Consider the following 26,902-nt stretch of genomic DNA (forward strand, 5'->3'; position numbering starts at 1 on the left):
ATAATCTGGTAGAAAATCCAATGTCCTTTATTCGCAACTCAAAGAACTGATCGTTCATTTTTACTTTCAGGGTGACAGAGGTACGATTTTTATTAGTTCCCCATCAGGAGCGTAGAAATCGCCATAACAGTGAAAAAACAGCAGAGAAAAAAAAGTGAGAGAAAGAAAAAATGCAATTCAAATTTGGTGTTAAAATGTCAATCTCATGAATTATCTTCCATCATTATCTAAGCAAATTATGTAATTGAATGATTAATTTTTCAACAAGTTTCGTCTAATACATTCGTAATCTTGCTCTCAACATATTGTTCCAATACAATTATATTGTGAGAGGTGATTATATCGTTAGCATCTGTATATTATTGATATTATCAGCAAGTATAAATTTATATTTATGAACATATTTCGATGCATTGTTGATATTATAGTACCTATACAACAAATAGTACCTCCGTTGAAAATAAAAAACTAATTTGATTTCTTCAAAGTTTCATACAAACTTTTATTCCCTATTTCACCCTTTTAGGGGATAAATTTCGAAAAATCCTTTCTCAAAAGACACCTACAGAATTCAATCAATATCTTCTCGAAATTTCAAACTTCTATCACTTTTACGAGATTTAGGCTGAGGGTTTATATACCAGTCTAGACATTGCTTTTCTCCCTCCACATATTTTCCTCTTCTGAAAGGTTTCTGATTTCGAACAATATATAAAAAGAAACATCATCAAAATCGGAGCTGTTATTGAGGACTCCCTAAGAATGGCTATTTTATGTATTCCTTTATGCCACCAAAATATTCATGGATCTTTTTAAGTTTATTTTTCCCAATTTTATAACACTCAATTCTAAAAATTACTAAAAATTAAAATACAACAAATTTAGGGACAAGAGAAAGTTTATGAGGAATTGTTTGGCTTACTATATAATCCAAAATTCGCTGACTAATGACACGAAAGTGGGTATTATAATATGCATTAAAAAAAACTGTGAACATGTTTTCCTCAAATGTAGTTAAACAAAGCGGTTCCAACAATATTGAAAAAACTTTTTGACCTAAAAAATAATTTCATGGAGAAAAGAAGAATTTAAGAAAAAAGTACTTTAATGGAGTGTTCTTAGATATGTTTCAAAAGTGAGTTTAGGGTTCCGTATCCGAAAAATTTATCGGGGTTTTTTTAAATTTTGTAAATTTCACTTGTTCTATCCATTTTTAACCAACAAATCTTGAAATGTGAAAAGATACCGGACATGGCAATGCATATCGAACATACAACCAAATGGTATATACATTCAATTATTAATTTTGTTATTACAATGAACTCGCCATGTTTATTTTGTGAACAATAATATAATTGGTTACTAAATCCATTATAAGAGTGCAACGTGAAAACAATTTCCAGAATTAATGGGAGTATTCAATTATCAAATTACAACTTTTTCCACAACCACTAAGTTCATTGTTATCGGAAATTTTTTGGAGAACTAAAATTGTAACAGCCCAAAGAAAATTGAAAAAACACAAGCAAAGTCATCGATTTCTATACAACTTTTCTGTAAAAGCTAAATTATTGACACAAAAATGAGAAAGCGCATTATTTATTCATTTTATAAATAGTTAACAGAATATATAGTTTTCCTTTTTGTATTTTTGATAGATTGAAACGTTTTCTCTACAACAGGAATAGAAATAGGTGCCTTAAATTCTTAAAATTTATTATACTAGATGTCAATATGTTTATAAAATGGATTGAATATTACTAATGGTTTCGAAGAAAATAAGTACATCATACAAGTATAAAGTAAAACTTCAAACAACATAGTTCGAAGAAATATTCGTAAAATCTATTTTCTTGATGAAATTTTAATCAAACAAACATAGTTCGAAATAGAAATTCTAGAAAAAGCTCTATTTTCGTGATGAAAATTTAATTGAAAGCTTCAATCAATGTAATAAAATATTTTCCAATTTTCTATGAAGTTAATTTACATCAGCACATGCATAAATATTATTATTAATAAGTAATTATATGGAATAGACCACATTTATTTATGTTATTTAAGATTATGATTGTGTAAATGACAACTAAAGCTCTTTTGTAGTGTTTTTGTATTCAACTACAATATGTAGAGGTGATTTTAAAGTTTCAATACGAAGTTTTATAATTCTTTGTATTTTGCAAAAAAAATTCGGTGTTGAGTATGTCTTCATAGATATTGAGTTTTCAAAGAGTGTATAAGCATTCTTGGATGCTTGAATAAGATGTTCAAATTTTCGATTTAGAAATGCACCTGATTCAAAAACTTTTTTTAATCGCTTTTAAAAAGCTTATCGTCTGTTTATTTCAAGAAATCAAGTTGTCAGTTCATTATGAGCTCTATAACGCTGACATCTCGAAAACCAAATCGAAATGGATTTAACACTTTTCATTTTTTATGTTATTTGTTAGCTAAGATTCACCTTTGTGCGAAAGATTGGTACCACGACCCCACTATTGTCAGAACTTTTCTAGGTAGGTTAAATTTGACCACAAATTTGAAAAGTACGACCCAAATTTAGTATAATTCCATACTTGGTTTATTCAAATTGGAGATAATTTGGATGTGATATAACAAAATTCAATTTTTAGGATTTTGATGACGTCATCAAGTTCAAAAAATTGATTTTTTCATAAGACACCCAAATTTTATCCGATTTGAATGCAATTTTTTTTGAAACCCACTAATTCTGTGTCCAATTTTTCATTTTTGATGTTATTTATTAGCTAGCATTCACCTTTCTCCGAAATACCGGCACCAGGACCTCACTATTGCCAAAACTTTTATAGGTAGGTTAAATTTGACCACAAATTTGAAAAGTACGACCCAAAATTAGTATAATTCTATACTTGGTTTATTCAAATTGGATATAAGTTGGATGTGTTAGAGCAAAATTAAATTTTTTGAATTTTGATGACGTCATCAAGTTCAAAAAATTTGATTTTTTTCATTAGACACCCAAATTTTATCCGATTTGAATGAATTTTTTTTTGAAACCCACTAATTCTGGGTCAAATTTTTCATTTTTCATGTTATTTATTAGCTAGCATTCACCTTTCTCCGAAATACCGACACCAGGACCTCACTATTACCAAAACTTTTATAGGTAGGTTAAATTTGACCACAAATTTGAAAAGTACGACCCAAATTTAGTATAATTCCATACTTGGTTTATTCAAATTGGACACAAGTTGGATGTGTTAGAGCAAAATTAAATTTTTTGAATTTTGATGACGTCATCAAGTTCAAAAAATTACATTTTTTTCATAAGAGACCCAAATTTTATCCGATTTGAATGCAATTTTTTTTGAAACCCACTAATTCTGGGTCAAATTTTTCATTTTTGATGTTATTTATTAGCTAGCATTCACCTTTCTCCGAAATACCAGCACCTGGACCTCACTAGTACCAAAACTTTTATAGGTAGGTTAAATTTGACCACAAATTTGAAAAGTACGACCCAAATTTAGTATAATTCCATACTTAGTTTAATAATTTCATAATTTATAGACAAAATAAATACTTTCAACATTAATTATATATAGTTCATATTATACTTTTCTGTTAAAACAAGATGCAATCACCATTTTAAATATTATCCATTAAAAGCTCGATAATCTGTGTATATTATTGTCCTCAACTTTATTAAATTGATAAAATACAGTGCGTTAAACTGTCCTGTAAATTCGATTATTGCTAAACATTGCACTTATTTGTTTTTAATTGCCTCTCAGCATTATTGGCTACGTTTGTTTATTAATGGCATCATGATGCAATATATTTCATGCGATATATTTAGTAATATACGACATCATATCGTGATAACATCACGATTCTATTAGAAAACGAACACAGCCCTTATGATCAAGTGTAAAATGTAATTATTTGAACATTCAAATTTATGTGGTATAATAATCTGTTAAGTTAATGATTCTGACGATTGTGACAAAGTTGCTTGTTATATTATAGGGTAGCGGTTTGGTTATATTGGTATGAACGTATTGCGCACTAAAAGCTAAAAGGTGGTTTAGCACAACATTTACAATAAAACCACATCGTATACAGTTCACTAGTCAGTATGAATTTCTTGATATCCTTGTTTATAATGTTCAATATTTTAACGAAAATAGCTCTCCTTTTTATGTGACAGAATACAATTTGTAAGCCATTGTCATGGCTAGACAAAAATATACAGATTATTATTTCGAAGTTGCAGCCGCAACCAATTGTTCCCATGGGAAAAAGTAAAAAGTTGCCTTATGATTAGCCCTTATTCTTGAAACCATTATAGAGACTTGATGTCATTTGAATTTAAACTCCCAGAGATTTTCAAAGAATCGCGGACCTAAATACGTCAATACGCCAATCTTTTACTCTCGTGGTACACTGTCTCCCTGCCAGTGTCCTGTAATATGTATTTTGGAAGGATAAGATAATGACTTTATATTGGACTTTCTTAGGATATTTTCATTCAGGAGTTACTTGCAAATCGTAAATGGTACATTTCTAACTAGCTCATCACCTGGAAATTCTCTGAATGTTCCCTGTTGACCGAAACCTATAGACCTTAATCTTGAAGCAATGATTTTTAAAATTTAATTCAAACTCGCAGGTTTGCTCCTGAAATCGTGAAAAATCACAACAACATGTAACTGAAAAACTGGAAGTTTTATGAAAAAAAAAATTTAAAAATTTTGAGACTGCTTAGTCATTGTAATAATATACGTAATTCAAAATTTGTCGTCGATCAACTTTCGACTGCATACTATTATGGTTAAACGTTCTAATATGCATTTCCATTTTCTAACTTTATAATTCAAGAAAAACTAATGATGTGGATGAATTCTGTTGTTCAACGAAGTATTAACTTGTTTCTGCATTGTAGCCACTACTTAATTTCAAGATGATTTCATTTTAATAACTATTTCATAATGGTTTTATACAGGATGTATAAGTAAAAATACGCAAGCTTCTTGTAGGTTTATTGAGGCTAAATATAAAATTAATTTAGGGGCAAAACCCTCCTTTTAATTTAACCTTTGAACAACATATAAATATCGAATTTAAAGAAACCCCCGACACAAAATCAGTCCCGAACGATTCGTTTGTGGTATCGTATAATTTTCTTAGCTATGACTCAAGAAAATCTACTCAGCCGTTTGAAGAACATCGCCACTTTTTTAGTTGTTTCAAGTACGGAACTCTAAACTCGCACTTGAAACATAGTTAAGAACACTCTCGGTCAAATTACCTTTCAAAACAATCAAAATCGATTCATCCATTTAGGAGCTACGTCGCCTTAGACAGACACACAGATGGAAACACATTAAACTTATAATATCCTTCTTTTAGTTAAAAATCGGCTAAGGCTATGAAATATAACATAGAGTTCTTTGGAAAAAAATTACATATTTTTAGAACTAGAAAGCCCTTCTGTCATCAAAACTTTGGAACTAACATGTTTTAGCACGAAATTCGCCAGTTTGTATTTTAAATGGCTGTCTAAACAACACTGAAGACTCATAAAGGTATGAAATGGGTTTGATATAACCAAAATAATTTAAATCAACGAATTAATAGCAATTTTCTGGCTATTTTTGATACTTTAGCTAATCTATTTTGACACAATGAATTGCTCAAATCATTACAAACCATCCCAGTTTACTAGTAAGGAAAAGCATAAATTAGTGTTAATTACGGAAAAATACATGAATTTTATTCAAAATAATGGAATGGACGTCAAATCGTTGAAGGAAAAAATATTAGCTTGGGATATGATAACACAAGAATTTAATAATACGGCTTCTGAAAATGGTATTCGATCTGTGGTGGAAATAAAATATTTGTTTGATTCTTTGAAAAAAGCTGCACGAAAAGTACTAAGAAGAAAGAAAGCTAAAGATTGGGTAAATTTTCAAAATACATTAACCTTTTAATCGATATATATCCAAAAATGGCAAATTACGTGCCGAGGATATTTAATCGATAGATTTAAATTGGGCCATGATTTTTTTTTAAATCACATTTTCTCCGAAAATAATTGATCATAAAAAATGAAGAACAACTGTCTAATATAAAGTGTACTTTATCTCTTATCGATTTTAAGTTGACTATTTGATGACCCCGAAGACCAAGCTCAAATTAGACACCAGAATAAAATCTCCCCCCTTCAAATTCAACAACTTTTGTCTGAGCCAAATTTTATCACTATCTTATTTTTTGAAAATAAATAAAATTGATTTTTCATGCAGATTGCTAGTTCTCCAATTCCAGAAAGTGCAGTTTTAAATAAGGGTTCTTGCTGTAGTTTACGTAAAAGTTGGGCTAATTTAATAAGTACATTCGAAAGGACAAGTGCAGAAAAGAATCTTCGAATAGAAAAAGGTATTTATTTATGAAAACAAATTATTTATTATAAAGAAATAATTTGCCAAGTTTCTTGGAATATTTATCTAAGGACCTATGAATTATTCCGACATTTTTATTTTAGAACCATCTACAAAGATTTTCGATATACCAGATTCGCTAAATAATCAGAAGGTAAGTTGTAATCAATTATGCAGTTGGGGAGTGTACTGAATACACTTTCGGTTCGACAATTTCGTGGAAACAACAATAATTGATTATATTTTAACGCAATTAAAATTTCTTCAGGCAATAGCTTTATGTGAAAATTGCGAAGCGGATTCAAAAAGTTCAACAAAACTGGATACGCCAAATCTTTCATTTTCAAAATCGCAACGAAAAAATATTGATACAAATAATACAACAATGGTTGAGTTGGAAATTTTGCAGCTGCGTAAGGATATTGCTCGTTTTCAACGTGATAAAGCATTTTTTGAAACACAACGAGCCATTCTAGAATTGAAGGAGAAAAAAATGGATTTACGAATTAAAGAAATCATGTTAAATGGAAAAGTATAACACAACTTTGTTTTTGATGCTTTTAAGTAGATGTTATTTATTTGTTTCGGAAATGGTAACAAACTTTGATTTTTAAATACACCCTCCAGGCTTTGAGTAATTTTTGTATGTTCGCTTTCTGAATTAAATATATATTAGTGATGTGACGAATATTCGCAACACATTCGCAAGAAACGATGCGAATTAAATAAATTATTTTGTAACTGAATTATCAAAATAGTGTTTATTTCACAAGTTTAAAATTTTGTTGAGAATTTTGGCGGTTTATCGAGTACTGTTCTAGTCATCAAATAAAATGAATTTTCGTATTTTTTTGGCGTCTTCTTTACTGTTTGTGAAATTAATGCTTAGATTTACTTTTGTCATGCCAAAATTTTGTAAGGTCCATCATAAGGGAGTTCCAAAGCTTGCTTCACTCTGTCGTTTCTTAAATTGTCAACAGACATTATTTGCCATTAAGGCCATTTACAAATATTGTGACAAAAATTATAAAAAATATAAACAAAAAACAGACACAGGATGGGGAATCAAAGGAGTTTGGATATTCGCTGCCGAGGCTCATCGGAGCTAGGATTGATAACAAACATATATGTTGGGAGCCTTGGAAGGGTTTACAGTAGAGAAAATTAGTGTTGTGTAAGACGAAACAGACAGTATAGAACGAGAATATGTGGGTAGAGCTAGACGGAGATGTTGCAGGAGTTAAATAATTTGGTAATGGAGGACATAACTTCACACATGTTATTTCACCACAAATGCAGGATGCATCACGACGTAGATTGATACGATGTAAGTGGGAATGTAGGCTGTTGTGATTCGATCGAAGTCGGCCAATACTTATTACGAGGCGGATTGGTCATTTTAGAAGTAAAAACACATTTTCAAATTGATTCTACTACCATTACTTACCGAATTCACTTTTTCTTGATTTTCCAACCAGACGATTGAACAATTGAATGGTTTAATATTATTTGACCATCCCTAAATGAAATAAAATTCCAAAAAAGTACAATAAAATTATATTTAGTAATGTTTTTTGGGTACAAATTTAGTACAAGTGTTTGTTTTTGTTTTTTTCATTTAAATATAATTAGTTTCTTTTATTACAAGTTTGTGTCTTAGCAAATAATGCGATTATTTCCATTTTCATATCGTAAAAAATCTATTTATATAAAAATTTCATGAATTTTTGCTCCACAAAATCCAAAATCAACAAAGACACAAAAATCTGCTACAAAGTAAATTTTTTTTCTAAAAACATAAGTAAATTAGGCACTGTGCCGTGACATATTTTGAATTAAGATAATTAAACACCACTAAACAAGATTTTAAACAATTATGAGCAATTTTATTATTTTTCTTTAAGAAATACGATTAAGCCATTTTCAATGACGTCATTATCTTTATCAATTATAAACATACAAAAAAAGGCACAAATTATCTTGTCCATAATTATTTAAAAAATTAACAATAACAAAGAAATTTTTTTTAAATTTAGATCTGTACAACACTGGGGTTTTGTGTGGTGATGAGTTATCGCTTATAACGATTGTTTTTTACGTATCACTTAAAAATTATACCAAAATATGTTCGACACAATTTGATATTGAACTGTTCGATTAGATTAAATGAGTAGATAAATTCTTCGTTTCATTTTTTTTAATAAAACTTACTAAGAACAAAATTGAAGAGCGTTCATTAGAAAATATTTGCGTTTTACGCAAAAATAAATAATCTTGTGAAGTATTTTGAAAAACAAAAATAGTGTACAAAGCAAAACGAAACAATAAATTAATATAAAAGATATATTTTTAGTTTTTTTGAAATTTCTAAATTAGACAACAATTATTTCGATCTATAGAATCCAACATTAAAAATATAAACCTTCGTCTCTTGAAATAAATTGATAATGTTATTGTAAAAAAAATGATTACTGAAAAAGTTGGTTTTGTGTTGACTTTAGGCAAAAACCAATCAACTTTACTTTCCCTTTCTATTAATAGACGAAAATGTCAAATGTAGTCCAATTTCAGTTTTCTGTTTTCAATAAGCTTAATCTTCAGTATTCTTCAGTAAGAGCGAAAGCAAATGAGTTGTTTAAATAAGATAGCACTCTAGACTGTGCAAAACGTTACACGTTGTTTTCCTAAAAATTACTAAACTCTGATGTGATTCCAATCGAATGCCATATATATTTGATATGAATCCACTGATGAGGGAACTGTGGACTGGAAAAATAGAAAATTCCACACTCTATAGACGTATCTTACGACCAATATCTGCCAAGTCGAAATAATTTCGGATGTACTAAAAATCATCGAACATAATCTTGAACGAATCGGGTGTTGAGATTTAATTTAAGGTTTAAGAGGAAAAAACTCAAAATCACCCTACATTTTAATGCCGGATTCTGGATCATTTTTACAAATACACGTATCCATGATACGTAATTAATTAGAATAATTTTCTAGTTTTTAATTGATAGGCCACATAATTTTCGGTCAATATGTACAATAATTGCGAGGATTTTATTTATTCTGAAAACGCCTGTTTTTATTTCTGTAATATTTTATACGTAGCATAAGTTTTTTTTAAACACATTTTACAAAAAGCTTTTCATTTCCACAATAATTATAAAGTTTTATTTGTTTTCTTAAAATATCGATTACAAATGCGTGAATATTTCGTAAAAGCAATTGATTGATTAAATTATTCAAGTTGGTTTATTTTGAAAGTTAGATTGAAAAGAAAATTTTTAATGAATTTTTTTAAGAAAATGTGTGATATGTGATTTATTTATGTGTTTACTTTTCTTATCTGTTTTATAATTTCATTCCAAAATTAAAGAAGTATTTTATATTTTTCTACATGAGATACATAAAAAGCACATGGTGTATAGAGGAAAATCGTTTTATATTCGTGTAACTTAAGGTGAACATTCGTCCAGCGTATACCACCTTAAAAATATTACGATGACCAGACCACTCTTGTATAATACTGCAAACACCACACAGTCAGTAAATCTCGTCTCATCCTTTACCTCCTTCACACTATCATAAAGTATATATCTTCTCTGTTTAGTCCACTAATTCGTGCGATATAATCCAGCCGTAAGAATAAATGTAAATTTCCATAAATTTACATTACTCAATCCAAATGTATGAGAATGAAAAAATAAAACTCTTTCTTGATTTTAACGACACTACTAAAACAAATATACTAAAGAAAGAAACAAGTGGAACTGTGAGCGGAGGAGCCCCAATTAAAAGGAGATAACGAGAAATGGCACCAACAAACACTTAAATCTCATTGTACCGAAATCCTTAATGTTGTACTCTCGCCTTTCTTTAATCAAGGGAATAAAAACAGTGGGGCTTTTACAAAATCCCATGAATTGCTTGCAGCGCCATGTAGTGGGATGGAAGAAAACTATGCCAACTGTGTATGATCAAAAGGAATTACTCGAAAAAAAACTAAAATACTTCCCATTATTAATCCATTTTCGGCGAAATCATTTAAGCACAGGAATAATTTTGATACAACTAAAGCGATTATGCAATTTTCAAAATATATCCATCTAGCATCGATTACAAATATTTCTTAGTCAATTTTCGATAATTTACAATCAAAATATAAATAAATTCATTGTCCAACAAAAGAAAACACGAAAACTATGTAATGACACATCGAAAAGAAACAAAGAAAAACTGAATAAATATATTATCTTGAATTTTCAATTGAAAAGTGTATGAGACAGATTCTATGTGAAATGAACAGTTCAATGTAAGAGAAACAAAGAGAAAAAAAATATAATAATGATAAAGAAAATCGATTATTATTTTAAACTAATAAAAAAAAACAAAGGAAAGGAAAAAGACAATTTTCATTCTTTAACATCAATCGGAATAGATGTTGTAAATGTTGGCATTTCCAATTCTTCATGTTTCTTCATTTTTAACATTTGTTGTAATTTATAATGATTGATAATGTCCTGATCGGCAGGACAACTTTGTGTGAATGCATCTAATCGATACATGTGATACATGTAACGCCATAAAGCGGTTAATTCTGTTGGTATTGTAAAATCAACAAAATATTTACCAGCTACACGTATATGTTGTAAACGTGGCATTAGTTCACAATCAAAACAACACATTGTATCACCAGTTAAAAAGCGTGTACCACGTTTCTCTAAATGATCATTTATTTTTCGTAAATGTGCTAATAATTGTGCACTCTTTGCTTCATCTTTTTTCACCAATACCAATTTTAATTTGCTGTATAAATTTTCAATTAGGGTTGCAACTTCTTTATCCTGAAAATAATAAATTCAAAAATTAAAATATCTATTAACCAACAAGCTATTAAACAAGGAGCTAAAATTAGTAAAAGTATAGCCTGCACAAATATATGACAAAAAAAAATTGGATGAATTCGGATAAAAATTATCAACGAATGTCTCAAGTTGTAATCTGTACATAGAATTGAAAAAAATATCAGAAAAAATAAATTAATTCGTTTTTTTTTTCTTTAAATATGGAAAAATTAATTAATAAAGGTAGATACAGGACGTACCAAAGTTTATTTAATACCCGGTATATTTTTGACAGTTAATTTAGAGTTTTCTCGCTTCGATTTTTAAGGTAGAATATTCAGCCAAGCGTATTCTTAGAGCGCATGATAGATATCATTTTGTCGATTATGAAAAATCTCAATTTAGTCAGCAGGCATATAATTATTGAATGGTTCACTCTGTATGAAAAAACAACTTTATCTAGTTTTGTATTATTTTAATTCTTATAAATAAAAGTAACACGTACATGATAATTTTTTCCTTTCACCACAATGTGGGGCGGCATAAATAAACGTGATATTCTTGATGACTATACAGAATATTTCAAACACAAAAAAGAACTATGTTTTGATATGAATTTGATTTTTATTACAAAAAAAATTATTTATGTGTCTACGATCAATCAAAAGTTCTTTTTATAGCCATTTCAATTATATCAGGTCTATTTAAAGTCATTTCGATTTCAATGGTAACGCATAGTCTATGAGCTATTAATTCAACAACAAAATTTTACCGCAATATTGGGTAGTTGTCAAATTTAGTGACTGTAATTCAGCAACTCTTCCAAAGCCTTGGGTAAGATTAATTCGGCACGCTCTATTGCTACGACAACTACCTTCTTTGTTTTCATAATAACAATGATAAAAAAGAGAGATGATAAGTTCTGCTTATCGGAAATCTCTGATGGGAGTCCCCGACTAAAAGTAACAGTAGTTTTCACGTTCTAGTGTTGCCAATTGAGAGATTTCTTCTATAGAATATAAGACTGATGGTGACTGAGAATGCAACAAGTCAGAATAGGCAGCTTGAATGAAGAATGCGTAGTCAGAAATAAAGGTACGCTTCCGGCTCGTATTTCTTAAAACGCATGTTTATACCAAAGAATGAAATAATCTTGCGTCTCTGGGATAAGAATTGGTTATTCCTTACCTGTACAAATAAATTGTGTCCACCTGGTACATTTTTCATAATATGCCTTTCAATTTTTTCATTTTCTAATACAGCCAAACCATTGTCAATTAAAATTGGCGGTGGTGTCGCCTCGAAATTAGTTCGAAAATCTGGTGGTGGTTTTTGCATATCAACCGTCGTTACTTTTAGACTAATTGTTTTTAATTCGGCCAATAAGTATAAATCCATAAAATATTCTTGACAAAATAGACATGCACCTTTTCGTCTGCCATCGATTGTGGATGCCTGTAACAAATTAAAAATTTAAATTTAATATTTGTATTAAACGGACAGTAAAATTTGTATTAAACTTAGACAGTAATATATTATTTCGGTGGCATTATTCATGTTTAAAAAACTTAATGAAAAACTTATTTGAAGTACAATTGATTCTTTAATCAAACAATTCAATATTAAATTGTTTAAACAAAAATATTACAAAACATAAATCTGTTTAATAACCTTTTTCTGTTTTTAAAATATATAAAATTACGAAACATATGAAATTGATTTTGAAAGTAAAATATTATAAATCATTAAACAAAATTTTTAAATTTTTGAACTAATATTTTTGAATATGTATTTTTAATATACTTTCATATAATGTCTAGGCACGTCAGAGACCTCATCACAAAGCTATTTTTTAATAGTACACACTTCCAGTTCGGTCTTTATAGAAACAAAGCCACTTGTATTGGATTTATGGGAAATTTTTTTTTTGAAAAGTTTCTAGATTTTGCAGAAACAATGATACGAAAAGACACTTTTGGGTAAAACTTTTCTGTCCGTTTTTGCTTAAACTGTACGGTTTGCGGAAAAATGTTTCGAATAATTTTCTAATTTAAAATGTTTATCCATCGATTATCAGTTATGGAATAGAGTGTGCTTTTCATTGAGCTTGAAAACATAGGCCACGTTTAATAACATATGCGCCTACACACCTAAAATTTTTGGCTTAAAGCATTTTTATCGATAAAAGTTTTTTTTTTTCGTTTCAAGCATAGGTCAACTTAAAAAAGCTGCCACACAACTTCCATACACATGCTATTATACCTTTTGCATGGAGGTTACGCGGATTAATATTTTTGATTTAGATATTTCTTCATAGGTCATTCATACAAATTCATCTAGCTACAATGAATGATGACACACGCGAGTAGGAGAGACTTAATTTTTTTTATAGAAATATTTATGGCTCGGCTATTCACATCTGTATCTTGTATAAGTAATGCAGAATAATAATTGTTGTTACGATGGTAGGGAAGAAAGCGGGGGAAGAAATTGAATTATACCACCTTCATTTATATTAATTGTAATAGACAACACAACATTCATTTATTGTATTTTAATATTTATTAAAATGCCGTCCACGTATCAAGTTCTTGTGTTGTCTGTTACATACATGTTCCTACCATAGAGGTATTATAAAAGAAATTGATCTACCTCAATAATAAACTAAACTAGCTTATTACAGAATGGCGCCTTCATCAAAAATAAACAAGCAATTTATGTAAGTTCATCCCAGATGATGAAAATAACTTTTCCGAACTGCAAAAAGCATTGCAATATTAATTATTATATTGCAATAGAGATGTGTAGCTTACAGGTTAAGTACGCGCTTTCTATCCAAGTGGGACTGAAATCAATATCCAGCACTGCGGAACATATTTTTCGGGCGAGTCATGAGGCAATTGACCATATTTCTCATTTACGAACTTAGCCTCACTTTTTACGTCCTGAGCACACTATAAAAAGTTCAGCTTGATATCTCTTCGTTTTGGAGTTATTGTGTCTTCAGACGGACAGACAGACAACCGGAAATTGACAAATTAGGTGATTTTATGAACACCTATACCAAAAAACTTTTAAGAGAAAAATTTCAAGTTTAATATGTAGATTTTTTTTGAGTAAAAATGAAGTTTTTTGACGAACAATAAATCAATGAGTTCATGTTAGATGACTCAAAAACATTGATGAGTCAGATGAATAGTTTCGCGCCTTTCTCGTGGCGATATTCGTCAGATGCCCGCTCTATCAAAAGCGACCGTTAGATTGATATTAACGAAAATCTGCTTTTCGAAACATTTGATTCCGTGTTAATTTCTTTGCGATACACCGGTCTATATGTACAACAGAGTTTCGTAAGGAAACGAAAACCCCACTTTCCTAAATGTATTTCTTTACCGCATAATGAAATCCGCATACTTGTCCTATTTTCCGAAGGCACCATCCTGTAGTTATATGGTAAATCTTTGTACAATCAGTGTTGATTGTTTGTTCACTGCATGTTAAATATATAGTGTAGTGATTATTATTATTTAAATTGATCTGATTATAATGAACTTTCTTTAAATACGAGGTTGAATTTGTATATAATGCAAATATAACGAGTACTCGCGTATATAATGGGATATATCTTATTATATATCACTAAAAATTATGTATGTATTGGTATTGGATATATAAATATAATGGTTATTCGCGACTCCAAGAAACTATAGGAGTCACTGTAATGACCCCTATAGGTAACGGGCCTGACGGTTGAATAAGGTATAAACACCTATCTCCATGGCAAAAACAAACAAAAAACCGTAGAACATTTACGTAGCTTACCACGGAAAAATACTTTAGCCAAAAGTTGTCAACAAAGGCAATAAAGGACATTCGCCTATATCCATGACTTTGACCTACAATTATCGATAAACTTTAAGTATACTTTTTTTCGATTAAATGCAATAAACACATATTAATTTTTTTAATAGCAGGCGCCTCTAGCGAGATATTCAGATGAACTGATTAAAATGACCCACTCTGTATATGTTCTAAGGTAATTTTTACATCATCCACTCCATTTCATATTTAAATCAGTAAAGGTCAGCTTAATATATTGGAGTTGTAAATATTATAAGAGGTGGTCATTCATGGAGGGGTGTTTGAAAACGATACACTTAAGGATTGCTTCTTAAGTTTCAATAGGATTAAAATAAGAATCTGAATTTCTACTGAAACAATAAAAGTAGTTATTATGTGGCCCATCAAAAAAATTGATATAAAGTTTTGCGAATGGTTATACAAGAATAAGGATCTGAAGAATAGAATTTTTCGTTATGTTATCCATGCGGGAAGGTCAGAAGTTTTACCACATTTAAGTCAAGACTGAGTGTTGGCACATTCAATCGATAAAAAATTCAACCGGCACATGTTGCCGATAAAAAAATAGCATAAATTCAGAGTCTATTTCTTAATACAAGTACATACATTTAGCAAAACCGTGACCAATCCATTTGCATGCAAACAGAATTTGTCAATTAATTTAGGATATGCATTATTTTCTTATAAAAAAAAAGACACACAAGGAAAATGGATTCATATTGATTGCAAGGTCATTTTTATAAATGAAAAACATTGAATACAATGCACATTACATAGCAAAACAATTGATTTTCACGTGTTTAATGTGACGTATTGTAAAAATATTATTATTTTCCTTTCAAAGGCTTCTTCACTATGAAAATCGTAAACAATAATAGCAATGAATTATTTCAGTCATAATAAAAGTTATATCTTTCTTATTATTTTTTATGATAAGGTTATTCGATCACTAAACCTTACCTAATCAGAATTGATTTTGTGATATTTCTCGTGGAATTTCAGACAATGTATGATATTGTTGTTTGAGTAGTACCCACTAATTAGTAGTCATCCTTAATATTATTTTGTACTTAAATCGAAAGGTTTTTGCCCTAATGACACTTTCTAGATCGAAAAACTTTCCAAAACTTTTTTGTTCATGCTTTTAAACGCCTAAATATTTAGATTAATTAACAACACAATTTTTATGATATTGACTTTTTAAATAAATATAAAACATAAATATTTAATAAATAATTACTACTTAATTTAAATATTTACTTGTCTTTTTAATTTAAATAATAAAATATTGGGGAAATTCCTTAGTAATTAAACTAAAAATATAGAAAAACCTTTGAACTGTAAATTATAGATATTTCAGAAGGTAAAAATCATAATAATTAACCATTAATGTGCTTTAAAATTCTAACAATTTCACACAATATTTTTTTCTTCATAAAAAGATTATTAAAAAACAAATAAAAATTATATAATTTTTAAAAATGTAATTTTACAAAAAGAATAAACAAGATATGATGTCATATAATTGTGATATCATAGCAGTTATAACCTACTAACATACTAATTATATTATTTTTGAAAAAAAAAAATTTAACAAGGTATTAAATTTTAAAAGTCTGTTTGTTAACTTTATTTGTCAAGATTTTAAAAAGTTGTCTAGGTAACTTTACCCAACAAATATATAAGAAGTGAAACCATGACCTTAAAATTTATTGTTGATCCTTAGAGCACTTTTTAAGTAATAGTCGAATATGTACATTTAAAAAAAGACAAATTAAGATAAAAAATATTCCAAATATGCCCGGGTCCGATGTACTTCTTACAGCACTTTGACCAATAAAACGAGTGTAATTTCTTAAAAAGTTTCAATCTTAGAGGGAGGGAGGAACGTACTTGTAGTACTGCAAGACAGATATGCCTGAGTACAATCGTAAGCGTTCCGAAAATCTTATATCACTTCCAAGGGACTCTGTTCGCAAAGTTGTTGCGGCTATTACAGGACACTGGTTGGGCGGCAGGTATGCTGAACGTCTGGACCTGGCAGTGTATCACGACTACTGCAAGAACTGTCACAGTGGTGAGGAGGAGGAGACAATGTCTCATCTTCTCTGTCACTACCCAGCTCTTGTCATGAGAAGATGGACTTACTTGAGCCAGCCTCTCTTTGACGACCTCTCCGACCTGGAGTCCGTCGACGTCAAAAGCTCTCCTGCTGTTCTTAAACAGCTCCAAATGGTTCATGGAGTAGTGGCCGGGGATAAGCCAACCCTTTTTCAGTATCACAACGGACCCTATGGTCTAAGTGTGACCCACCCCCGAACAGCCACTCTAACCTAACCTAACGCGTGGGATCACAAACTTCCAAACATTGACTTTTATTGACACTGTTTTTTGTACATTTTATATACATATATAGACATTGAACAACGACTTTCATTTGCAACAAAGATGTTTTTATTAAATATGGAAATAATCAACATAAATTCACATTACTTAATAATAAAATAGTAAATAAAAATATAGATAATAATATTATTATTAAATTAATTCTCTACAACTTATTCAAATTGTTGTAAATCCACTTTCATTTAATACTTTCAACATTATTATTAAAAAGGATTATTTATTATTATCATAATTCAATAATTCATAAATTTTATCTTCTGATTCATGTATATTGTATCCAATAACTCGATACATCGAAACTAATACAATACCGTTAGATATTATGAATAATGAAAGACCTTGAATAATTAATCAAGAGAATCATTTCATGAGAAACTATGTAGGCACAACTGTAGAATTTTAAGGCAATTCAATCGCGTATAATGGCTTTTCTTAGAAATTCAATTAAATTGAAATATAAGATAAATAAAAGTATTCCGTATTTAACAAGTTACAAAATTTAAAAAGACCCCGAGAAATTTTTCGGCCGACGGAACTTTTAACTTGCACTTGAAACTATATGGTTGTACTAGCTTAAAAGTTTTGCATGCATAAAAATCGACCCAACCTCATTTGTGTTTCTGGTACTTTTAACCAAATTTTCGAGATTCATTTCAACTTATAACGATTGAAATAGCTCAAATGAAAAATAATCTATGGGATGATGTAAAAACATTATAGATACATTCATTGACAGCAGATGTTATTACAATGGACATTGTCGTCTGTTTGTAAGTTCGTGTTATTTAACAGCTGCAACAAATTTTTAATTTATAATAATAATTGTAAAGATTTTATTTTATATTTCATTGTTTAGAACAATAAGGAAGTGAAAAATATTTTTATATTCTTAGATAATGGGTCTGTTTAGAACAACTTAGATTTAACAGACGTAAGTGAAAAGAAACAATTGACTGAGTTAATTGTTGAAATACCATGTATAGACAGTGCTGATTACGCAATTGTCATGTAAGAGAAAAAAAAGATAACCACTCTTAAACACAAAGTTATATGAGTACCTTTCCTCTTACTTCGTCAGTAGATATATACAATAGGTACCTGTCTGTATTCATACTATATAATGTTTCTTAGCTTAATTTGCACCCTCACGGGTAAACAATGATGAAAACGAATTAATGTTTCAAACAAAAGTTGTTTATTTTAGGTTCCTTTTTGTAAATGTTTCTTTTTTAAAAGGAACATTTACAGAAAGTTTTTGAGTTATCGTGTTGTCAGATAGAAAGACGGACAGACAACCGAAAATGGTCTAATAAGGTGATTTATGAACACCAAAATCATGTTCATCGTAATAAAACTACAAAAACTTATAATAAAAGGTGAAAATATGAACACAAATGGTCTCTCTAGCTTGGGTTCATCCAATAAGTTTTTCTGCTTTCTCAAACCACCTACACAACAAGATCAAAATAGTTATCAAAAGAGAAAATATATTTGTCAATTTTTTATTAACATTACGAATGACGGAGAGGCTGAGAGATTAATTTACAGTTTTTTTTCCATCGGTTTATCTTAAAAATACACTGAGAAAAATAAAAAAAAAGTTAGAAAGTAAAAAACAGTCAAATATTTCTAAAACTAGATACTATTAATGAAAAGTGTGAAGACGGGAAAAATGAAAGAAAACTCATTCGTAATTATAATAGTCTAAGATCCCAATTAGGATCGACCTTCACCCATCTGTTTACCGGATGAAAGTTATTTTTTATGAAATATAAAATGTTAACAAATATCCCTGCAATGGGTTGCCTATAAAAATGTGGTCCAGACTACTTTTAGTGAAAATATCAAGAGTAAAATTTTTAGAAATTTTTCACTGACTTGCATATCTTACGAATTTTGATCTACTCGAAAGTAAAAGCCATAAAGAATATGCAGCAGCTATGTTGTTTGCCTTTTTTCGTTCACTATTATCGCATTTATACAAGTTGAAAATAGTAATTACGTGCATCTGTTAATTCATTGACTCGCATATCTAAATAAAGATAATTTTGTTACAATTACGGTGGCATATGATTGGCCACAAAATATTGGTCAAAAATAATGTTTACAAGCTTTCCAAGTTTTGATATTTATATTAAAAATGGTCTGGACCATATTTTTTAAGGCAACCCGTTACAGGAATATTTGTTAATATTTTACATTTCATAAAAAATAACTTTCATTCGGTAAACAGATGGGTGAAGGTCGACCCTAATTCGGATCTTGTACTATAAATATTAATAAATATATAATAAACAAACAAGGCATTGTAAACATATTATAAATATTGTTTATATAATAATAAAATGTAATTTGATGCGAATCTCCCACAAAATAAATAAATAAATAAAAACTTTCAATGTTATACCTTGTTTGTAATAATAATATATTCAATGCATTTATTTCTATGACTCACTATGTAGACATTAGGAGGTTGTTATCTAAAGAGAATCATGGAGTGGGTATGTAGCAAAAGCATCCTGGATTAAAATAGAAATGTAAACAATCTGAAATACATCTGTAGAAGTAACTACACTGTAGTTACTAGTTACTACAGTGGTGTTAATACTAATTTCCTTCTTTATTTCCTAATAAATACCTACTCACAGTCTTTTTTACGATCTGAGTTGGCTTTTTTATGGTAGAAATGCGTTCGATCTACGGACTTGATTACAGCCCCACAAAATAGAGGTCAATATAGCCTTATGTTCAAAGCCTACATTGATGGCATATGTATTTGGGACTGGCTCCTGCCAAGGAAGGAAAAGCCTCCTCCAAAGGGAGGAGTACGACCACCAAAGGTCAAGTCGGTTATACGATTATTAACAGACACAACGTTTACAAAGATGTTGTAATAAATTTTTATCAACTGTGGGCTCTTTAAAGTTTAAAGAACCGATTTTATTGAAAGCTTTGGAAAAATCAAATTCTCCTCCGCAATTTTCCTATCCCAATTAATAAAAACGTTTTAATGAGTCTAAAAATAAAAAATACAAGTGAAAACAAGCAATTGACTGAGTTAATTGTTGAAATACTATGTATAGTCAGTGTTGATTACGCAATCGTTTGTTTTTTCACGTCGTGTAAGTCAAAAGTGACAGTCACTCTTAGATAGCCAGACATTACATACAAGTCACATACACATGACTGATGTTCCCATATAATACATACTATAAATTCAGCTTTTGAGAAATTAACCGCCTGACTGTAGCAATATCTCTGACATTATTGGTACTGCGACATCTGAATGTAACATTCCACTCTTTATTCTCGTTGCTTTGAACGTATATTTTGTTTTAATATAAAAATAACAGTAATAATAATAATTGAAAACAAATTCTAGATGAAATTCTAATAACCATAACTAAAATGAAAACAATAATACCAGGTGAGTATCACTCAAATGTTCTATTATTAGTTGTATTTTTGAATTGAAAATATTATATATATTTCAGTACAAAGTGTACAAAATATTACAACAGAGTAAAAAGTTTTAGATTTGATCAATTTTTATTAAAATTCAATTTGATTAAGTACACGGTAAGAAAGGCAATGTTGGTATGGTATAGAGACAGATACGATAGTATTTATGTTAGCATAACGAATATTACAGTATTAAATAGGGTAATCCACCAGAAGTATTGTGGGTATAGGCCTGATGCCCATACTACATTGACTCGTCCGTCATAGCTATTGCTAATGTTACTACTTCCTCAATACAGTACACAGTATGGCGTTCATAACTTCTAAAAATTAGTTTTTTTCTATAATGAAAAAGCTTTTTAAAAGCACAACTTCTCCTATTCTCTCCGTGTTAACGATCCAAACTTTAATTAAGTTTATCTCAATTCTGAGAGCCACCAATACATCAGATTCCAATTTAGAAACCATACTGGGCAATCGAAATGGTAGTGAAAAAAAACTAAGTAATGCTTGAATTATAGCTACATATAATGATGCCTTGATCTGAATTTGTTTTTCAATTGTAATTATTTTAGTAGACACTGTATTTATTTTAAATAATAATTACGTGTTAGAATAATTATTACTCTGTTATATTTATTCTGTGTCATTTTAATACTTGAACGCCATATGTAATTATTCATAACTGACAATAATAAGTAGTTTGATAATCTCTGTAAAGCCGGTCATACATTTTCAAAGCTTAGATGAAATTCTACATTTCTATTACACTCGTGTTGAGTTCAAACAACTAATTTATTTGATTGCAATTATCAAAATTATTCAGAGAGTTCATTCATAATTTAATCGAAAATTTATGAAATGCAAACCGTAATATTTGGTGAACATGCTCGCATCTATAAACGCCAAAAGTATATGTTTAGCAATAGTTAATTTTTCTTATCACTTCAGATGAAGAATAGGAAATATGGGTTGCTTTTTAAAAATCTTTACTAGTATGCAAGACATTAACGTTTAAAATTCCAAATTAAACAAAGAGGAAGATACCCATTATTGACGTCATACGTGGGTATTGCCATACAGATTATATACAAAACTTTTTTTTGCTAAAAAGAAATGGACAACCTTTAAATTCAATCTTTGATTGCTTATAACTTCTTCGTTAATTTCACTTTCAATTATGTCATGGTAGGAAAGTCTAGTTTTAAATTTTGATGGGTAATATGACAATTCGACATCAGAATTATCCTCTATTTCGATAATTGGTCTACAAAGGAGAGAAATCTTTATTAACTTTTGATTCTACAGGTTCTTGATTACTATGTTTTGAAAATCATTTCATAACATAATAAAATCTTCTACGAATATTATTAATTCATCTCTATATGCTACCAAAACATATTACTAGGAATACTAGGGCTAAAACTGTTTGTTTATTTCCTTGATTAATGTGTTGCTACTCGTGACTTACATCCTATTCGAATGTTTATGCACCTGCCTATACCTTCAAATATAGGTACTTTTCAAACATTTTCTTTTTAAAGACTAAATTTAGTTTTTAACTTCTTCGTGACGTAATAATCGTATGTTCGTTCGTACATTCATATAATTGATGACTGACGACTATATAACTCATCAAATCAAATAAAAGTGACCTTCAAGCAATATTTTATATGAGTCGGTACATTATTTTATTTTTATTATATTTATTTTTTTAACAAACATAAAATTTGTGTTTACTTAATATCATTACAATTTTGTAATATTATGTACGAAGTTAATGTAAGTAAGCTAAAAGTCTTGTGAATTATGATGCTATTTTTGAATTTTGAAATACTTAACATACATTAGTTTATATTTTCAAGTGGTACAGAATTTCATAAGCATTATTAAATTTGAGTATACAGAAGAATATGTTTTTTAGTGAATTGATAAAGCTTCAACAAGTCTCAGTTTTATGGTTTTTTAAGAGAATTTAGAACCCAAAAGTCATGAAATTTGACTATACAGAAGAATATGTTTTTTATGTTTTTTAGTGAATTGATAAAGCTTCAACAAGTCTCAGTTTTAGGGTTTTTTAAGAAAATTTAAAACCCAAAAGTCATGAAAATCTAGTTATAGAACAAGAGACGGTATAAGGTCGATCTTCACCCATCTGAGGCGCATTTTATTGATTTTATAAACACTCCTATTATAGTTTTTCTATCGAAACTGTGTTCATGGCTATTATTAAAATAATTTTAATCAATTACATGAACGGATTTTTTCAGACAAACCTATATCATTGTTTTCATAATTAAAGTATATTTTTTCTGATACCAATTTCGGTTAGTTAACATCTGTTCATACCATATCAATATAGGTAATAAATCAATATAGGTTACCGATTTGTTAACAAATACGGGTTACTGATTACACTGATTTGTTAACTAATCGAAATTGGTAAGAAAGATAATTTAATTACGAAAATAATGGTATAAGCTTGCTTGAAAAAACCGTTCATGGAAAAAATTGATTAAAATTAATTTAATTAAGTAGCCATGAACACTTTTCGATAGAAAAATTATAAAAACGTTCATTTAGGGATATTTTTGGTTATGAGAGCAATTGAGACCGTTGATTCGATATTTATTAAGAAACAGGATGTTACAGATGTTACACTCGTGACATTAATTATGATCTATAAATATCTTCGCCCAAATTAAAAGTAAAGTCGCTAGTTAAGCTTCACGATAACGGCGTGTTTCAGGAATTATAAAAGTCCCATACTGGACAAGCATTTTTTACCCTTCTCCATTTACCAAACATTCAAAATGCACACAAGTTTCTAATATAAATATTGTATTGAATAAACATAAAAATTTAATAAATTATCTTTATATGACTGATGAACAAATTAAAGTATGTTAATTATCATATTATTTATTATTAAAGACCTTTGTTTAAAAAAAAAAAACACATTTTCAGTCATATTTTCCCCGAAAATATAGAATTATGCACTGTATAAAAGGTCAACGGAGATACATATCCAAACATCAGTTTTCCGGACGAGCTTTTCCAAGGACCCTCTTTAAGGACTTCATTTCAGCAATTTGGAGAATATTCACAAGCGAAAACCCGTTTTTTCGTAATTTTTATGTGTCTGAACATCTGTACAGAGGATTGAAAAACAGTATGTAGGTGAAGTTAGTTTCAAGAATGTTCCTTATGGTGGCAACTAATAAACTATTAACTTCCCAACTCCTTTTTCCTCCTTTTTCAGCCCCTTCAAACTGATCTGATGCATTCAAAATCGTTATATAAGTTGAGTAAATGTCAAGAATATGCTTTTTGAGGTTGTCAATTTTTCAGCCCTCTTCAACACATTTATACATCGTTATTAAAGAATCCATTGAAAAATACCATGTTTTTTACCGATTGTTATTTCAATAGAAGCATCTAATTTTAAGAAATTTTAAATGAGGGAGAAATATGTGGACTTTAGTGATGGGGCTCTGCGGCGCACGAGTTTTTTTTTAAATAAATGTTGTAATTTAATTAGGTTATCTAATTGTAGGTTTTATAGTAACGGTTCTGAAATATAGGTATGTTACTACACACAATAAAACATAAACATACGAGAGAGTATATGTTTATAATAACAAAAAACAGAACCAGCCATAAGAGTTGTCGCTTTATTTTGTTTTCGTTGTTATTAATAAATACAAAAATATTTATAGTATTATTATGATTATTATTATTAAACTTTCTCTAATTTAAACGTGTGTTTTATTGGTTTCAATATATGGATTGTACTATTACTGAATACTGAGTATCGCAAAAGTTATCTAACAAAGGAATAGATTCTATAAAATGGACTACAAAAGAGCATGCCCATAGAACCCATTTTTCTGCTACCTTCTATGTGAGTCTTATTGACTAGGTGAACTCTTTATGTCACAAGTGGAATATAATATTTAGGGTATCATTTTAAACAAGTTGAATTGTCTGAAGATACATTTTCCAAACGTAAACATGCCTATAAAACAGTACCTAGATTGAGCTTCCATATCTGTGGTATTGCGGGACAGATATGGTCAGAGTATAATCGTAGGCGTTCTGAAGATCTTAACTTCAAAGAGCGTCTAGAAGCAAAATTGTTGTAGCTATTACAGGACACTTGGGTCAACCAGTGTATCACGATTATTGTAGAAGCTGACACAGTATGAAAGAGGAAACGATGTCTTATCTACTCTGTCTTATCTACCGCTGACGTCTAACCACTCTTGCTGTTACTAAGCAGCTCCAAATGCTTCTTGGAGTAGTGGCCGGAGATGGACCAACCTACATTTCGGTATCTCAACGGACTCTACATTTGTCTCACCTCAGTGCAGTCACTCTAACTTGTATGCATAAAATTTTGTGATACCCGATAAATAACAATATGAAATAATAACGTACATATTATTATTATAATTAAATAGAGAAGTGTACGTACGTTCTGCCTGCCAAAGGTTGGTTTGTTGCAGAGATGGAATTTTATGATTTGTTTATTGTTTTAAAACATGCAGAACATAAACTGAACATTCAACCAATACAATCATAACAATAACATAACAAACACGACTGATATTTACATTCCTAGCAATCATTGTCTAGAAAAAATTTTACTTTAATTTTATTGGAATTTATCAATTTTGTACACTCATATGACACATATTTGTGTTAGTTTTAAAAATCCGATGTAGGTATTACATGAGTTCCTTGTGGGACTATCAACTACTTAAAATAGATTCTAGACACTCGGGACACTGGTCCAGAGCCCCGCGATTGACGGGTACTTCGACCTTCCCTCAAAAAAATCATTATTTGCAGCTATCGATACATTCTAAGCATTAGGTACCTCTAAATTAAAAAAGACAGTCGCTATTATATTTGGAACTTCTTTGATGGGTTAAAAGTTCAAAACATTTTGTGTAATTTGTGTTAGTATACACATAATGTATAAGTATTATGTACAGTTACATAATACGTATATATAGTGTACTTATAAAACAGTATGTTTTTCTACAACGGACATTATACTTTAACAAAAAATTACATTCATTAATGAATACAATAATTTACCTATTCAGTAAACTATTAATATGGCCTCTTAAGTTTTTCAATTTCAGTAAAGCTTTCAATTGATACACTTTGAACTTAGACCTACCACATTATAAAATTTATAAAGATATTTTATTTAAAGTTTAAACTAATCGTATTAAAAAACTAATATTTGTATTACATAGAGTTTTATAGATAGTATTAAATGTATGAATAATTAATAAGTAACCATAACTAAGTGTTGAACGGACGCTTGTGGTTTCAAGGTTATGAAACTATGTTAATAATTTACTATTACATTAAGACACTAATAATAATAATTGTTATTAATAATTCAGTCACACAGAACTTACTCACTTTAGTATGTAAATTATTTATTTTTATAATATTGTACTGTGTTTTTATCTATACATATATTATTAGAAAAATTTAGCCTGATTTTGCTTGGTGCGTCCATTATTGAAAGCCGAGTACAGTTTAACGAAATGGAATTTTTCATCCGTAAGAGTTTCAGCCGAAATTTGTTGCAAAGAGGCATTTAAGCCCGATGCAACTTATCTATTCATGTATCGCGACTTGCGCGGTTGGGCAAGCTTAAAAGCAAAAAAAATGTTTCGTTTATTACAGACAGTATATAAAATACTAAAACCTATAAACACAGAGTAGAAAAGTAAAGGTCATAAGGTTTGAAAACTTGTAGTTCATATACGCTACCCCGGGCAACAGCTAGTACTAAATTTTAAAAAAACCTTTTAAATACTCTATTTCTTGAAAAATATTCGCTTGGCACGATGATAAATAAAATATTTT

At 29.5% G+C, this 26,902-nt stretch overlaps 2 protein-coding genes across 2 annotated transcripts in view; one reads left to right on the top strand and one right to left on the bottom strand.

Moving 5' to 3' along the window:
• The first annotated feature begins 5,705 nt into the window (after nt 1–5,705).
• Nucleotides 5,706–7,073, top strand: LOC123300983. The gene is made up of 4 exons (XM_044883678.1): nt 5,706–5,945; nt 6,291–6,423; nt 6,530–6,579; nt 6,694–7,073. The coding sequence occupies exons 1-4, from the start codon at nt 5,748–5,750 to the stop codon at nt 6,961–6,963; spliced, it is 651 nt and encodes a 216-aa protein (XP_044739613.1). The 5' UTR covers nt 5,706–5,747; the 3' UTR covers nt 6,964–7,073.
• Nucleotides 7,074–7,967: 894 nt separating this feature from the next.
• Nucleotides 7,968–26,902, bottom strand: part of LOC123301876 (chloride intracellular channel exc-4) — a 33,571-nt gene continuing 14,636 nt past the window's right edge. The window contains exons 2-3 of the mRNA XM_044884820.1: nt 12,467–12,733; nt 7,968–11,278 (exon numbers count right to left, since the gene is read on the bottom strand). Coding sequence (XP_044740755.1) covers nt 10,847–11,278; nt 12,467–12,733 — 699 coding nt within the window. The 3' untranslated portion in view covers nt 7,968–10,846. The remainder of the gene's footprint in view (nt 11,279–12,466; nt 12,734–26,902) is intronic.

Source organism: Chrysoperla carnea, chromosome 5 (assembly GCF_905475395.1).
Source record: "Chrysoperla carnea chromosome 5, inChrCarn1.1, whole genome shotgun sequence".
In the NCBI taxonomy this organism is placed as follows: domain Eukaryota; kingdom Metazoa; phylum Arthropoda; class Insecta; order Neuroptera; family Chrysopidae; genus Chrysoperla; species Chrysoperla carnea.